Consider the following 18524-nt stretch of genomic DNA (forward strand, 5'->3'; position numbering starts at 1 on the left):
CAATGTGTCTCCCACAAAGGGTACTGAAATATTTTCCTTGATGAGCAACAAGGTTCAGTTCAGTTCAGTTGCTCAGTCATGTCCGACTCTTTGTGACCCCATGAATTGCAGCACGCCAGGCCTCCCTGTCCATTACCATCTCCCGGAGTTCACTCAGATTCACTTTCATTGAGTCCGTGATGCCATCCAGCTGTCTCATCCTCTGTCGTCCCCTTCTCCTCCTGCACCCAATCCCTCCCAGCATAAAACTCTTTTTCAATGAGTCAACTCTTTGCATGAGGTGGCCAAAGTACTGGAGTTTCAGCCTTAGCATCATTCCATCCAAAGAACACCCAGGGCTGATCTTCAGAATGGACTGGATGGATCTTGCAGTTCAAGGGACTCTCAAGAGTCTTCTCCAACACCACAGTTCAAAAGCATCAATTCTTCGGTGCTCAGCCTTCTTCACATGCTTACTTTACTAGCATGTGAGATGAGTGCAATTGTGTGGTAGTTTGAGCATTCATTGGCATTGCCTTTCTTTGGGATTGGAATGAAAACTGATGGTTGGCTCTGCCTAAATGCTAGTAAAGTAATGCTCAAAGTTTTCCAAGCCAGGCTTCAGCAATACATGAACCGTGAACTTGCTGATGTTCAAGCTGGTTTTAGAAAAGGCAGAGGAACCAGATATCAAATTGCCAACATCTGCTGGATCATCGAAAAAGCAAGAGAGTCCCAGAAAAATGTCTTTTTCTGCTTTATTGACTATGCCAAAGTCTTTGACTGTGTGGATCACAATAAACTGTGGAAAATTCTGAGAGAGATGGGAATACCAGACCACCTAACCTGCCTCTTGAGAAACCTATATGCAGGTCAGGAAGCAACAGTTAGAACTGGACATGGAACAACAGCCTGGTTCCAAACAGGAAAAGTGGAGTACGTCAAGGCTGTATATTGTCACCCTGCTTATTTAACTTCTATGCAGAGTACATCACGAGAAACGCTGGGCTGGAAGAAACACAAGCTGGAATCAAGATTGCCAGGAGAAATATCAATAACCTCAGATATTCAGATGATACCACCCTTATGGCAGAAAGTGAAGAGGAACTAAAAATCCTCTTGATGAAAGTGAAAGAGGAGAGTGAAAAAGTTGGCTTAAGGCTCAACATTGAGAAAACGAAGATCATGGCATCTGTTCCCATCACTTCATGGGAAATAGATGGGGAAACAGTGAAAACAGTGTCAGACTTTATTTTCTTGGGCTCCAAAATCACTGCAGATGGTGAGTGCAGCCATGAAATTAAAAGACGCTTACTCCTTGGAAGAAAAGTTATGACCAACCTAGATAGCATATTCAAAAGCAGAGACACTACTTTGCCGACTAAGGTCAGCCTAGTCAAGGCTATGGTTTTTCCTGTGGTCATGTATGGATGTGAGAGTTGGACTGTGAAGAAGGCTGAGCACCGAAGAATTGATGTTTTTGAACTGTGGTGTTGGAGAAGACTCTTTGAGAGTCCCTTGGACTGCAGGGAGATCCAACCAGTCCATTCTAAAGGAGATCAACCCTGGGATTTCTTTGGAGGGAATGATGCTAAAGCTGAAACTCCAGTACTATGGCCACCTCATGAGAAGAGTTGACTCATTGGAAAAGACTCTGATGCTGGGAAGAATTGGGGGCAGGAGGAGAAGGGGACGACAGAGGATGAGCTGGATGGCATCACTGACTCGACAGACGTAAGTCTGAATGAACTCCGGGAGTTGGTGATGGACAGGGAGGCCTGGCGTGCTGCAATTCATGGGGTCACAAAGAGTCGGACACAACTGAGCGACTGAACTGAAATGGGCTCAGTCTAAGAAGGGTTATGGTCTGAAGAAAAGTGATTATTGACTGGTAGCACTTGATCTTTGTTGAAATGGATCCAAGTGGAGGACGAATGGAAGATCATGAGTCACTGTCCAACAGAATAACTCTTCTCAGACCAGTTTGCTTTGTAGTTCAGTGAGTTAGTTGGGGCTGTGATTACTGACTTCCAGTGAAAAGGTTTTCTAACCAAGCCAACTGCCTGTTGATGAGTTAGGATTCCACCCAACTAGGAAATCATTGGGTAGATCATGTCAACAGTTTTACAATCTATTATCCTCTCTAGTTGACTGATCTCTCAATTTCCTCTTCAAAATCAAACTGATCAATACAGTTGATAAACTGAAATGGACATCACCACAGAGCTTTGCTGTCTTTCTGACACACAAAAGCATCAGGCCCCTCTGAGAACCATGGGACTGACCCTCCATGCCTTTCACTGGTGGCATGTTTTCCTAATTAAGTCTCTACATAGATATTTTACTGCTTCAGAAAGAACATCAATCAGCTCAGCAGGACGCTCTTGGGGCAAAGAAGGGACAAGGGCTGGGGGAGGAGGACATATTTAAATTATTCAATGAAATGGAAATCAGAGGTGTGATGGGTGAGCAGCTTGGTATGTAGATTCTCCTTTGTGTAGGAATGACTAACAAGCAGCCTGAAGGTGTCTTCTTTCAAAGCAGAGATCAAACCAAGAATCGGCAAGTAGTGTGTCTCTACCGATGCTTCAAAATGTTTCCACTTATTAAAAGATTTCCATGCTGAACACAAATTCCAGTTCCCCGGGAGAGTACTTATACAGAGAAAAAGCATGTTGCTTTAGCAGTAACTCCTCTTCATCCACCCTGCTTGGTACTTTGTCAAAGTGCCTTTTGTCAGCTTCCTGCAGCTCCGGGCTTCGGTGAGTCACAGCCAATAATCCCCCTCTATCATAAAGCAGCAGGGTACCAGGAAGGTTAATTGCTCCCTACCCCTTTCTCTCTCTCTCTCTCTCTCTCTCTCTCTCTCTCTCTCTCTCTCTCTCACACACACACACTCACACACACACACACACACACACACAGTGAACATTAAAATAGCATTTTACCATCACTAGACCAATTAGTATTTATCCTGCTATGAAAGAATCTCCCCGTATAATGTTCAATAAGCCTCAGTTTTAGTGAGTTTTTCCAGTATCCAATCTACATTTTTCAAGCTGCTGCATAAGCTTATTTCCTCTTACATGCCCCTCAGTAAAGTCAGAAAATATATTCACTCCTTCATTCATTCAACAAGCATATACTGCATGCTTACACTGTGCCAGGCATCATGATGTGTGTCAAGGATATGATGCCAAGCAGGGCCCTGTGGGCCTCCCGGGCACAGAAGCCTTTTTGTCCTCCTTTGCCTGAAGACTCCAGCCTCCCTGACCTTCTCTGAGTTCCAACAGGTAGAAAAGTTGCTAATCAAAGGAGAAGCAGCAATAAAACCACCTGAGGTAAGATTAAAGGGGCCAGAAAGGTTCATCAAGATTAGGAGAAAGAGCACGTAAGGCCCTTTGTTGCTGTTCAGTTGCCAAATTGTGCCTGACTCTGCAACCCCATGAATTACAACATGCTGGCTTCCCTGTCCTTCAGTAATTCCTGGAGTTTGCTCAGATTCATGTCCATTGAGTCGGTGATGACATCCAACTATCTTATCCTCTGTCATCCCCTTCTCCTGCCTTCAGTCTTTCCCAGCATCAGGGTCTTTTCCAATGAGTTGGCTCTTTGCATCAGGTGGCCAAAGTATTGGAGTTTCAGTATCAGTCCTTCCAGTGAATATTTAGGACTGATTTCCTTTAAGATGGACTGGTTTGATCTCCTTGCTATCCAAGGGACTCTCAAGAATCTCCTCTAGCACCACAGTTCTAAAGCACCAATTCTTCGGCACTCAGCTTTCTTTATGGTCCAACTTTCACATCTATACATGACTACTAGAAAAACCAGTTTTGACTATACAGACCTTTGAAAGCAAAGTGATGTCTCTGCTTTTTAATATGCTGTCTAGGTTTGTCATAGCTTTTCTTCCAAGGAGCAAGCATCTTTTAATTTCATGCCTGTAGTGATTTTAGAGATCAAGAAAATAAAATCTGTCACTGTTTCCACTTTTCCTCCATCTACTTTCCACGAAACTGAAATCTAGTCAGCAACGCCATCCTTTTGAAACTTTGCAGAAGGGGTGAAGACTGTTATTGCCCTGATCCTTATCACGTACCCCTGTCTGACGATATAACCTCTCCCAACCACCAAGGAGGGGGACACAGTTCTTGAGGTGGAAGCCTACCGTGTTCCCCCTTTGCCTGGCAAAGTATTAAAACCACTCTTTCCTTCTCCTCCATAACTCTGTCTCCATATTTCTGTTTGACATTGGTGCACACAGAGCCAAGATTTTTTGGCAACAGATACAGATTTCTGATGTCGGGAGGCTTACCAGTTCAGAGAGGGAGATAAGGATTAAATAAGCTATTGTATAAAGAACATTTCATTGTAACTGTGATAAGTACAGCTGAAGAGACCACATACAAGGTACCCCAAAGGGGTTACCAGTTGGGACCTGATTGACTTAGGAGGATCAGTAAACGGTACCCAAGCAAGCTGTCATTCAAGCTGAAGTCAGAAGGATGAAAAGGAGGGAAAGGAATAGGAGCATCCTAGAGATGGAAGAGCCTGTGCCAGGGAGCTGGGGCTGGAGGGGCCAGGTGTGAAAATGAACAGAAGGAGGAACAGGGTGTGAGAGGAGAGAGCCAGAGAGCATGCAGAGAGGGAGCAAGACTAGGACCAGCCGAGGTCTTACAGGTCATCTTCAATACTGGGGACTGAGTCCCAAGAAAATGGGATGCCTCTAGAGATTTTTAAGGACAACAACATGGTTAGGTATTTATTTTTTGAATTTATTTATCTTAATTGGAGGCTAATTGGTTAGGTTATGTATTGAGAAGCATCACTCAGCACTGTGAGGATAACAAGCTGAAGAAGGCAGAAGTGGAAGCAGGGAGACCAGTTCACAGCTCTTTGGTAGACTGGGCAAGAAATGGGAACAGTGGGGTTAGGATGACTCAGTGGAAATGGAAACGGTTTTTAGAAATTAAGGCCTACCTGGGAGGTGGAAAGTACAGCACATACAGGTGGGACTTCGAGAGAGGAAGGCACAAAGGGCAATTTGAGGGGCCAGACCACGAGAGACCAGCAAGACGACAGTGGCTTTTGCAGAAGCAGAGAATGCTGGAGGGAGAGGAGCTAGCTGGAGTTACTGGGGACCGGGTGGCTCACCAAGTCAGTACTCCGCATGCTAAGTCTGAGACATCTGTGAGATGATCAAGGAGGGAGAGGTTCAGTAGCCAGTTGCATATAGGAGGCATCCCACCAGCAATAAAAACCTTCCTAAATTACAGCAGAGTCAAATACTATATTCTTCTATTTTTTCTTCTTTCTAGAAAAGGGATACATTCTAGAACTATACTGCCCAAAACGGAAACCATTAGCCACGTGGGGGCTCAGCTCAGTTCAGTCGCTCAGCGACTCTTTGCGGCCCCATGAATTGCAGCACGCCAGGCCTCCCTGTCCATCACCAACTCCCAGGGTTCACCCAAACTCATGCCCATCGAGTCAGTGATGCCATCCAGCCATCTCATCCTCTGTCGTCCCCTTTTCCTCCTGCCCCCAATCCCTCCCAGCATCAGAGTCTTTTCCAATGAGTCAGAGCTCTTCGCATGAGGTGGCCAAAGTACTGGAGTTTCAGCTTTAGCATCATTCCTTCCAAAGAACACAGGGGCTACTTAGATTCAAATTAATTAAATAAATTTAAAAATTAGTTTCTCAGGGATGATAGCCGTACTTCAAGCACTCAGTGTGGCTCATGACTACTCGGATCGGACAGCACAATGGACATTTCCACTCCTGCATAAAGTTCAGGGGAGAGTCCTGCCTGGAACATCAGAGGGCTTCCGATAAAATCCCACTCCAGGGAATTCCCTGGTGGTCCAGTGATTAGGACTCTGTGCTCTCACTGCCAAAGGCCTGGGTTTGATCCCTGGTTGGGGAATTAAGATCCCACAAGCCCCTCAGCATGGCAAAAAAAAAAAAAAAATCTTACTATCTCTTGTGCCCCAGGCAAAGCTTTGAGATTAAAGAAGAAGACACAAAAGAAGAAGGGATGATAATCCTTGTTATTCACATATTTTTCAATCCATCACTTAAAAAAAAAACAGACGAAGGATGAATGTCATGGGGAGAGTGCGTAAGGGCCATGCGGAGTGCGCTCCCATTGTAAAAATACTGTCAGATCATCGGGAAGATTAAAATCAGATGAAATTAAGTACCAAGGAGGCAGTAAGTCTTTATTTGGACTGTGGTCCCCCAAATGCTAAATGTATGGCCACTATTTTATAACAACTGTTAAGTGGAGTATAACCTTTAAAAATTGTGAATCACTATGTTGTACTTCGCGTACCTGTAACTTATATAATGTACAGCAATTATATCTCAATAAAGAAAAGAATGGGAAATGGATTCATAAAAAGAGAGAGGAGGAGGCAACCCAAGTAGGGAAACTGTTTACTCAGAAGGCTATGTACATCTGGAATGCCAGCCGTGTTTTTTGGAAGGAAAACAGCATCTGTACTGAACTGTATAAGGAAAAGAGCAACGGAGGAAAACTCCTTGAGTGGACAGGTAGAAAAAGAACTAAAGAAGAAGCCCAATTTAGAAGCCTTAATTGTGTACTGACGTACTGAAATGAACTCAGACACACAGCTAACCATACAGAATACAAATAATAACAGGGCCTTGACCTTGAACTTAAGGAACTCCTGAGTCTAAGTAGCCGTAAGTAATCACCAGGCTGTCAAGGGGCAAAACAGGTGCTAAAAACAGGTTTTACAAAATGTGTCCTTGCTCAATAAATAAGTAAACTAAACACCGCACCTGCAATATACAAGATATATATCTCACCAAAAAAAAATTGCAAATTCAAAAATTACTACACACCTAGGTGCTTGAACTGTGGGCAGAAGCTCAAATGGGGTAAACACATGAAGGTCCTAGAATGAGCTGTGATGTGGTACAGCAGACATTCAAGTGCTTCACCCTGTGAGCAAGTCTTTTTACTGCCTTCCTCCATTTCTAGCCCAAACTAATAAGCCATAAGGCTTCCTCTGGTGGCTCAGATGGTAAAGAATCTGCCTGCAATGAACGAGACCTGGGTTCGATCCCTGGGTCAGGAAGACCCCTGGAGAAGGGAATGGCCACACTCCAGTGTTCTTGCCTGGAGAACCCCATGGACAGAGAGAGGAGCCTGGTGGACTACAGTCCACAGGGCCACAAAGAGTTGGACACAACTGAGCAACTAACACTTTTTTTTCTAATAAGTCATAGGTTACATCGCACAGTTTGGGTTACTCTTTTAATATTTTAGATTCTTTAGATTTATTAGTAATATAATCCATGGCTCAAAGCCTACAGAACTCTTAAGATTAAGTTCAAGGTTAATGTCAGATCCTTTATGAGGGTAAATGGAAATGTGTTACAGGGCTTCAATCTGGGCTGAAAAGAATTTTCTGGCCTTCATAGTTGATGCGGTTCCTGCTTTGGGGAAGACTACTCAGATTTGAAGGGTGAAGTGTGTAACCTTTATTATACCACTTTTTATGGTTTTTCTTTGTGTTACAAAGCCATGACTCTCATTGAAATTCCACTTTCTACTGGAATTCACTGACATTTCTTTCCCGCTAGTTGCTGGGTACTAGAACTGAATAAAATATTTATCTTTAAACATATACGAACATACTTAAATTCCTTTAGGAGTGATATTTTTGCTATGTGCTTTGATTCAGTTTTTATTGAAATCTAAATCCCTTGGACAGAGGAGCTTGGTGGGCTACAATCCATGGGGTCGCAGAGTCAGACACAACTGAGCGTACACACACACACAGCTATCTTTATACAAAAACACTCAAATGTATTCTATTTTGGTGATGTTGACTTTTTGAAATATATTTGCTTTAGCTGCAAATACTGGGGGAGTTTACTTAATCGTTTCCCAGTAAATTTTTTGTGTTTTACTGCCTGCCATCAACACTGATAATAGCATATTTCTTTTTAGCTACTTTTGTCCGAGTTATCGGAATATAGCGGCATATTCAGAATTGAACATTCCTGTAAGATTCTAACACGTCCTTTGCCACATTTACATGGCAAAACATTTGCTCATACTTTTAAATCACCTAAACGTGTGTAAAGAAAAATGCTTAATTTCCTAAGTTATTTTCCTAAAGGGTGTGAATGTGTCTTAAATCCTTAGCTGATTTTTATGGTGCTAAAACCTATCGAAACAGCAAAGATGAAAAATACCAGTACTACTCAGGATTGGCAAGGGCATTCTCAGGCACTCTTGGCAGAAATGCAGACTGGCAACTTGATCTACTGGGCAGCTAAGGAACAGGTAAGCACCAGGCATGCAAACTTTAAAAGTGAGAAAAGTCTTTACCTTAGCAATGTTAAACATTCAAGAATTCACCCCTGTTATGACAGTCATCTCAATGCAACTGCTAACTGCAAAAAAAAGTTAGAATAATACGTCAATGATAAGAGACTGGTTAAATGAATTATGGTATAGCCACATAATGGAATTCTGTAACGCCATTAAAAAGGGTTGTTAGAAATGTATATGATGACATAGAAGAGAGTCCTGATACAACTGTATCTCTAGGATAATGGTATGTTTTAAGTGTTATACACTTATGTGTGTGCGATGTACGTGTGTGCGTGTGTATAGAGAGGAGAGAAAAAATTTAGAAGAAAGGGTGGTCCAGTGGTCCACCTTGCTACCGATGAACCTATGTGCAGGGCAGGAATGGAGGTGCAGCACAGAGAACGGACTTCTGGACACGGTGGGGGCAGGGGTAGGAAGGAGAGGGTGGGACAAATGGACACAGAGAGCACGGAAACATATACACCAACATCTGCAAGATAGAGCGCCAGTGGCGATTTGGTGTATGACTCAGGGAGCTCAAACCGGGGCTCTGGGCCAACCCAGAGGGGCGGGATGGGGTGGGAGGTGAGAGGTGGGAGGGAGGCTCAACAGGGAAGGGGCATATGTACACCTACGGCTGAGCCACGCTGATGTATGGCAGAAACCAGCACAATACCATAATTACCCTTCATTGAAAAATGAAAGAAAGAATCCACTTCGCAATGCAGGGGACATGGGTTCGATCGCTGGTCCAGGAATTAAGATCCCACATGCAGTGGGGCAACTGCGCCTGTGCACAAGAGAGGAGACCTCCACTCGCCACAACCAGAGAAAAGTCCACACACAGCAAAGATGACACCGAGCAGTCAAAAACACAGTAACTAAAACAAGTTTTGTTCAAAAAAATAATTTAGAAGGGATTTAACAGTGGTTTCTCTTCAGGAGACATCTTCCTTATACTCATGTGAATTTTCTAATTCTCATATAATAAATATGTATTATTTTATAGTTACAGCCAGTGAACCAGTGAGGTTGTTCAGTCGTGTCCAACTCTGCGATCCCATGGACTGTAACCCACCAGGGTCCTCCATCCATGGAATTTTCCAGGCAAGGTACTGAGTGGGTAGCCTTTCCCTTCTCCAGGGGATCTTCCCAACCCAGGGAGCAAACCCAGGTCCCCCGCATTGCAGGCAGACACCTTACCGTCTGAGCCACCACCTCTTGTTCAGCTGTCCTGGCTCCGGGAACACACTGGATGTTGAGCCGATCTGGCAGAAATGGCCCACGTTGCAGGTAAACGTGATGACCTCCTCCCCTCCCAAACCCAGTCCGCCCATCTTGGCTGCCCCTGCCGCACAAGCCAGGACCTGCTCACCAAGCTATGCTGGACGCGTGGCCTCTGCACGAGCTTCTGGACGCCGTTCTCCACGGTGACCCCCAGCCAGTTGAGGGTGGCCCAGCACCACAGGTAGTCATTCCCGCCGTGCCAGAAGCTCACAAACGCGAACGTCATCGCAGTGGAGAAGAGGGCCCCCAGCAGGCCATGCTGTGACCCGCCCGCTGGGATGTACACGTACCTGGAGAAAGAGGAGGCCGTGAGGAGCCCTGCGGAGCGCTGGCCCCCAACACCACCCGCTCCCGGCCTGATTCTCCTGCCACACATCGCTATTCACTGTATGCAGACCCTTCCCCCACATCCAGGAGGCCACAGGGCGCTCCCTGAATGCTCCATCACACCAGGAGGTGGCAAGCACAGAAGCCTCTGGGGGATTCCCAGGTGGCACTAGTGGTAAAGAACCCCCCTGCCAATTCAGGGAGACGTAAGAGACGCAGATTCGATCCCTAGGTCAGGAAGACCCCCTGGAGGAGGACATGGCAACCCACTCCAGTATTCTTGCCTGGAGAATCCCATGGACAGAAGCACCTGGCGGGCTACAGTCCATGGGGTTGCGAAGAGTCAGGCATGACTGAGCGGGGGATACCAACCTTCATGGTACGTATGTATTTTACAGCTCAAACTATCAAGTTTCGGGTAAACCCAGTATTTAAGCACAACTGCTGAGTTCAGGCCCCTAAACGGCAGGATGGCTTTTGCAGACGAAGGGTGCCAAGGCTGGATTCCTCCAGCTTTCCAGGCAAGTTGCCCAGAAGTAGCGACAAATTCACAAGTGAGGAGAAGAGCTCTGTGCTCACAGGGCAGCCAGAGTATCACCCAGAAGGCAGAGCCCCCCTTGGGTAAGTTCTCTACTGCTGAGACAGCTGTCTGACCACATACAAGCAGAACTGTGTTCTTCAATCAGTATTTTCCTGCTAGAGCTGGACCAAACTCACATTGTGTTGTCAGGATCTGGAGAGCTAGAAAAACACCCTCCTTGCAGTGGTCTCTTTAAAAAGCCTATTGGTCCTTGTTTATTGCTGTCAGTGCTTCTTTGTCCAACCTTATTCCATAAAGGAAAAGGAAACGATCATTTCCTAAACACACCATGTGTCCCAAGAATGGCACTAGGCACTTTACATGTATCATTTGACCTGATTCTTTGAAACACCATATGCTGTTCTAGCATGCCAACCCACCGAACCCACTGACAGGCTGTCCTATTTATTATTTTAATATTTTGTTGGAAATGTTATTTTGAAAATAATTTTTAAATAGAACACTTTCATAGGCAAGCCAAAAGATACAATATAAAAACCATTCCCCAGTCAATAAATACTTCTGAGGACTATGATGCCTTCAAACTGTGGTGCTGGAGAAGACTCTTGAGAATCCTTTGGACTGTAAGGAGATCCAACCAGTCCATCCTAAAGGAACTAAGTCCTGAATATGCATTGGAAGGACTGATGCTGAAGTTGAAGCTCCAATCCTTTGGCCACCTGATACAAAGAGCCAACATCAGAAATGACCCTGATGCGGGAAAGATTGAGGACATGAGGAGAAGGGGATGACAGAGGATGAGATGGTCGGATGGCATCACCGACTCAATGGACATGAGTTTGAGCAAGATCCGGGAGATGGTGAAGGACAGGGAAGCCTGGCGTGCTGCAGTCCATGGGGTTGCAAAGAGTCGGACATGACTGAGCGACTGAACAGCAACGACTATGTGACTATCAATATTTTTTAATGTCCTCCTTCACTCTCAAAGGTGCTCCAGGTCAGATGGCAAATTATCTGATCGGCTTAGACAGCCCCACTTTTTGGGTGAGAAAAACGGGGGCTGAGAACAGAAGAACCTAGATGCAAATATGCATCTCTGGCACCAGCCTTAATGTTTTCCATTGCACCTCTGGGCTTATTTTGAAAGCCCTCCTATCTTGCATCTCAACCTGAAACAAACCAGAAAGCACGTGAGAATGCACACATTCCAGAAACAAGTGAAGCAAATACTTTCTCTTGTTCAGAAACAAGACCGTCTCAACAATCAAGTCAGCAAATACCCATCAAGCACTCACTACAGACTAAGAAATAATCCAGCTGTGGCCAGGGATTTATTTAGGCCTCCAGGGCAGTGCTGGTATTATGAGACACACAAAGACATAACATAACAGGTTGCTCCTGCCCAAAGGACAGGTATAGCTGGTTGTGAAACAACAGCAAACAAATTCTATCATTAAGCTGACGTGGGAGTTGTTTGCTGTATCATATGGTACAAAGTAGACCAGGGGAGCTTAAGAGTACAGAAAGAGCAGGGTGAGTGGAGGCGAGCAGGGTGAGTGGAGGCAAGCAGGGTATTAGAGGTGTAATGGTAAAGACCCCCACCTTGGCGAGGTCTAGAGAGCGAGCGAGTTTGGCCAGGAGAAGCAGGATGCTGCATCATGGACCAAGAAGGGCTGGACAATGAGTCAGAAAAACCCCACCGACAGCCCCAGGCACAGGGGTTTTAACTGGCGTTGTGCTGCCCCCTAGAGGCTACTTGGTTATTGTTGCAGAATACTCAACAGGCAAAAAAAAAAAAAAAAAGGACCACAAACCTCTGTAGCCTCCAACTTGGAAAAAGATAATCACGGCTCCATCATGGTGCTCTATGAGGCTGTCCTTCACGTCATACAATCAGTTGTGTGTGTAAGAAGGTTGCATGTTAAAAAAAATGGAGTGGTCAAACCAAGTTCAAAAGGATAAGGAGTAACTGCTGTTTACAGAAATTTTGCAGATAATAGATTTTATAAAACAAGTTCATTCCAATCCTAATACTCTTCTCACCCAACACTGGTTTTATGTTGAGATTATTGTTGTATCTCGCTATATCAAAATGAGCTGCACTGTGAGAGTTGGACTGTAAAGAAAGCTGAGCGCCGAAGAATTGATGCTTTTGAACTGTGCTGTTGGAGAAGACTCTTGACAGTCCCTTGGACTACAAGGAGATCCAACCAGTCCATCCTAAAGGAGATCAGTCCTGGGTTTTCACTGGAAGGACTGAGATTGAAGCTGAAACTCCAATACTTTGGCCACCTGATACAAAGAACTGACTCACTGGAAAAGACCCTGATGCTGGGAGGGATTGGGGGCAGGAGAAGAAGGGGACAACAGAGGATGAGATGGTTGGATGGCATCACTGACTCAATGGATATGAGTTTGAGTAAACTCCGGGAGTTGGCGATGGACAGGGAGGCCTGGTGTGTTGTAGTCCATGGGGTCGCAAAGAGTTGGACACGATTGAGCGACTGCACTGAACTGAATATATATTAGAAAACCTCAGTATAGAATAAAAACCTCTCCTTGTCCATCCACATCAATGGTCCTTAATATTAGATTCAACTCCAAAAAGAACATAATTCCAAGCTTGTGACGACGAAGCATCTAGTCCCATAATTACATGCACAGCTATTTTAGGCATCTCTTGGCATCACGGTTTTGCTGCTTTCCTTCAATAATGACAGCCGACAAAAATCTGAGAATTCCTTTTATTCCAGAAACTCACAAATGGCAGGTCTCCAACAACATGAGGTTGCTTGTTTTAAACCAGAAGAGGGTATGGTCTCCCGACTGGAAAACAAAAAAAAACTCCCTTCCTCTCTCTTAATTTCTAGAAGGCAGTGGATAAAGCAAGAAGGAAAATAAACCTGTTTCCTTTTACAAATCCCACCAGGCTTGTGTCAGTTCCATGATTAATAAAAACAGAAACGCGTCTCCTTTTAGAAAAGCAGCAGTGTGACCCCACTTACTGAGATCCGCTGCACGCTGAAACTGAGTTCCCAGTGGAAAAAAGCATTCAGCACCACCTTCTCAGCAAAGCAAAACTAAAAAGATTTTTTTTTTCCTGTCAGCAACTGTGGGAGATTGAGTCTGCACAAGGCCTGCCCCCTGCCCCTGCCTGCTGGCTTCGTGGGGTCACTGCTTGCAAAGAACATTGCCTGGGGTGGTTGCCATCAACTGTGCCACCTTCTTAATTTAAAACCATCTCAAACAGAATCAACGCAACATAGCAAACCCCTGCTCAGGAGGAGGAACTGATATAAAATGTAGACATTATTTACCATGTCTACTCTCTACTAAATATCAGGTGCTCTTATGTATACTGTTTCTAATCATTACAATAACTTTGTGAAGAACTAATAACCAGACCTATTTTATACAGAAGAGGTAAAATCTGAACCTAGAATGTTCCAGTTTCAGAATCCCCCAGGCCTGTGTTCTACGAAGCTATTTACCACAGTGAGAGCATTTTTTAGCGATATGTTCCTCTTGTTCAACCACATCTGCAAAGCAGTTTCCACAGAAACATCCACCAGTATTTTATTAACTGAAGAAACAGCCTCCGTACAAAAAGAAATCTTACTAGGGAGAAAGGTGCTCATAAATTACAAAGGCGTTTAGGCCAAGGAGGGCTTCTTCCCTGGTGGCTCAGACAGTAAAGAACCTGCCTGCAATGCAGGAGACCCATGTTCAATCCCTGGGTCGGGAAGATACCCTGGCGAAGGGAATTGGACAGAGGAACCTGGTGGGATACAGTCCAAGGGGTTGCAAAGAATTGGACACGACTAAGCGACTAACACTTAAGCCAAGGAACTCTGGGCCAGAAAGCCACAGTTCAAGCTTTAAACAGACTAAATAGGGACTTCCCTCGTGGTCCAGCAGTTAGGAATCTGCCTGTCAGAGGAGGGGACAAGGATTTGATCCCACATGCCGAGGGGCCACTAAGCCCGTGTACCACAACTATGGGGCCCGCTCAAGAGCCTGCTCCACAACGAGAGAGACCACTCGGTGAGAAGCCTGTACGTCGCAACTAGAGAGCGCCCCGGCTCACCACAAGACCCAGGGCAGCCAAAATACAAGTAAAATGTTAAAAACAGACTTAACAGTTTCCTTCTGCCCCAGAAGCAGAGACTACACCTTATCGAGGCAGGCTTCATGCAGAAGTCTGACTGTGTAAGAAGTTGGGCATAAGAGGCTGATACTTGGGGATTGTTGCTGACTAGGCTATGATTTTTCCTGTGGTCATGTATGGATGTGAGAGTTGGACTGTGAAGAAGGCTGAGCACCGAAGAATTGATGCTTTTGAACTGTGGTGTTGGAGAAGACTCTTGAGAGTCCCTTGGACAGCAAGGAGATCCAACCAGTCCATTCTGAAGGAGATCAACCCTGGGATTTCTTTGGAAGGAATGATGCTTTTAAGCTCCAGAACTTCGGCCACCTCATGCGAAGAGTTGACTCATTGGAAAAGACTGTGATGCTGGGAGGGATTGGGGGCAGGAGGAGAAGGGGACGACAGAGGATGAGATGGCTGGTTGGCATCACGGACTCGATGGACGTGAGTCTGAGTGAACTCCGGGAGTTGGTGATGGACAGGGAGGCCTGGCATGCTGCGATTCATGGGGTCGCAAAGAGTCGGACACGACTGAGCGACTGAACTGAACTGAGCAGATGTATGTGAAGGGAAAACAAAGTAGCTGTTTCCTTCATAATCACTAGGAAAAACTCAAGAATGTGTCTGGCAGTTGGGACAGGGGTAGTGAGAATCCATGTGGTAAAGACATTACTCTCAAAATCACAACACTTCTGTCCCTGGACTTCCCCAACAGCTTCCCGGCTTGCCAAGTTATTGTCAAACCCTTAGCCATGAACTCCAGACCCCAGCAAGATAAGGGGATGGGGCACCTAAGACACAGAAAAGCTTGGTTTTCACTGCCCTGTGGACTGAGCCGAGGTGGGCTTGCTGACTTCCCATCTGCAATGATCTATTTCTTGGCTGGGATGGGGCAGGCAGTGGCTGACATTCTATTCCAGCTCTGCTTTATCTTTCCACCCTATTTCCCACCAGTCCTGAAATCCTGAACAAATGGGGCTTTCACACTTCCGTGCCTCTGAGCACACCATTTTCACATCCTCTACCCTCTCTGGTTTCCCAACTCCTCTATAAAGTCTCTTTTAAATATTCTCAGTCTCTAACCCAGAGAACCTACTGTTTGTACCACTGAAGTGAACAGTTATTCATCAGAAGATATCTCTTCTATTATGCTGGTCATTTCAACCAAATTTCCCTTCGGCAGTTTTAGATGTGTGTGAGTATATATATATGTGCATGCCCACATGCGCTACCGGCCAACAGTATTTATATCTCTAACACTAATTTTCATTTATTTTTCATAGTCTCCAGTAGCTTTTTACATTTCTGATAGACTGTCACCACTGCCACAGACACACTGTGAGCGATTAGCAAACACGGAAGGGTTATAAGGACTTGCCCCCGTTACTGGCAGAGACTTCAGAAGACACCCATTCCTAAGGAACACAGACCCCCGAGGACCCTGCGGTCTCACCACGCTCTGTAATCCTCCTTCCCCCATTAAAGTCACAGTCACGCAGCCCCCAGAGCTGTTCCAACTTCAAGAAATGTCAAAACTTGCAAGGACTGGCCCTTTAAAGGCCAGAGCCCTCAGCAGCTGGGAAGGGCAAGACATGTGGCTGCACTGCATCGGCAGTAAGGTGACCTCACCTTCGCTTCACCGGGGTTCACTTGGGCTTCCCCTGAGTTCCGGATTAGGCTTCTCTGCAGAGGTGCCCTAAACCCAGCTCTCAGGGGCAGTGGCTCCCGTGACTTAAGCCTGGCTTTAGCTTTGGCCTTGGCCACATCCAAGTTCTCTATCAGCCAAAGCCTGTGATGACCCACCAGTCAAAGCCTCATCCTCTAGCTGGTGGGCAAAGGACTGGTGTTTAGTTTTCACAAAGGGAGCGATTTACTTACTATTAAAAGTTTTCAAAGGAAGATACATGCAGAAAATATGATTTGCTTTTAGTATCTTTCTACCCAGTGCACATCGTAATGGAATTTTAATAAGTAAGAGCCAGCAAAACTGGAAAAGGCAAGGAAACACAGAGACTCTTCCCTAAAGACTCCACAAGGAACGGAGCTCGGCCACATTGTGATTATAGCCCTCTGGTATAGACCCATCTCAGACTTCTTACCTCCAGGGCTGCAAGAGAATAAATTTGTGCTGTTCAGAGCTGCTGCCCCTGGAGAAGGGCATGGCAACCCACTCCAGTATTCTTGCCTGGAGAATCCCCATGGGCAGAGGAGCCTGGCAGGCTACAGTCCATGGGGCCGCAAAGAGTCGGACACGACTGAGTGACTAAGCACAGCACAGCAGTTGGTTAACAGGCAGCTGCAAACTTTACCTCTCCAGAAGGCTAAAAGAGAGGTCACTTTCAAAGCAGAGGGCACATTTGAGCTGAGCTAATTGCCAACATCTTTACCGAAAGATGAAAGTTTCACATGCAACTATGAAAAACTGCCTATTTAAAAATGCTATGTCCTATTTTGCAACAGAATACTATGGAATTTATAAAATAGAGATTAAACTCCAGCTATATTTAGTCGGCACAGTGGTAAAGAATCCACCTGCTGATGCAAGAGATGTGAGTTTGAACCCTGGGTCGGGAAGCTCCCCTGGAAGAGGAAATGGCAACCCACACCAGTATTTTTGCCTGGAGAATCCTATGGACAGAGGAGCCTGGCAGTTACAATCCACGGGGTCGCAAAGAGTCAGACATAACTGCATGACTGAGCGTGAATGCGTGAACATATTCAGTCTACATTTAAACCTGTAGGTTCATCTCATTAGATGCCAACACCCTTAAAAAAAATTAACCTTTTCATACCACAAAGCCAGTAGATCAGGGGGTCGAAGTACTGTGCTGATGATCCCAAGCCTGTAACTTCCATCCTAGAGAAGCATTCAGCTTTCCCTCATAAATCAAAACCCAAACTCTAGCTCCTCCAAAACTCTATCTTCCCCTCTGCAGAAGAGGCTGAAAGGTCATGAGAGGCTCAGCCCAGCTGCCCTTACCCCAGCAGACCACGCCCAAGCAGCAACAGCGGCAAAACACCAGACGGGCAGGAAGGCCGCGCTTGGCAGCTAGAGACATGGCCTTGGTCCTCCTCTGCCACTTACCAGTGCCTGCACCCGTGATCCTGTCAATAAGCCTTTGTTTAAGTCCGTACACTGAACGTATACTCGGAGGAATGAAATCACCTTCAAGCATGAACCGCTGTAAAGATCAGCTGATAAAATACATGTGGGGTAAGGAATCACCACCAGATGCTCAACACTGAAATCAGACTGATTATATTCTTTGCAGCCAAAGATGGAGAAGCTCTATATAAGTCAGCAAAAACAAGACTGGGAGCTGACTGTGGCTCAGATCATGAGCTCCTTACTGCCAAATTCAGACTGAAATTGAAGAAAGTAGGGAAAACCACTAGACCATTCAGGTATGACCTAAATCAAATCCCTTATGATTATACAGTGGAAGTGAGAAATAGATTTAAGGGACTAGATCTGATAGATAGAGTGCCTGAAGAACTATGGACAGAGGTTCATGACATTGTACAGGAGACAGGGATCAAGACCATCCCCATGGAAAAGAAATGCAAAAAAAAAGCAAGATAGCTGTCTGAGGAGGACTTACAAATAGCTATGAAAAGAAAGAAGCCAAAAGCAAAGGATAAAAGGAAAGATATTCCCATTTGAATGCAGAGTTCCAAAGAATAGCAAGGAGAGATAAGAAAGCCTTCTTCAGCGATCAGTGCAAAGGAATAGAGGAAAACAACAGAATGGGAAAGACTAGAGATCTCTTCAAGAAAATTAGAGATACCCAGGGAACATTTCATGCAAAGATGGGCTCGATAAAGGACAGAAATGGTATGGACCTAACAGAAGCAGAAGATATTAAGAAGAGGTGGCAAGAACACACAGA

General features: G+C 45.3%; 1 protein-coding gene across 2 annotated transcripts in view; it reads right to left on the reverse strand.

Annotated features, from left to right (window-relative positions):
- HHAT (hedgehog acyltransferase) overlaps window positions 1–18524 on the reverse strand; it is a 367555-nt gene that overhangs the window by 86275 nt on the left and 262756 nt on the right. For both annotated transcript variants that reach the window (XM_018060771.1, XM_018060770.1), the window contains one exon: window positions 9708–9909. In XM_018060771.1, the coding sequence (XP_017916260.1) occupies window positions 9708–9909 (202 nt within the window). The remainder of the gene's footprint in view (window positions 1–9707; window positions 9910–18524) is intronic.

This window comes from Capra hircus, chromosome 16 (assembly GCF_001704415.2).
Source record: "Capra hircus breed San Clemente chromosome 16, ASM170441v1, whole genome shotgun sequence".
Lineage (NCBI taxonomy): Eukaryota > Metazoa > Chordata > Mammalia > Artiodactyla > Bovidae > Capra > Capra hircus.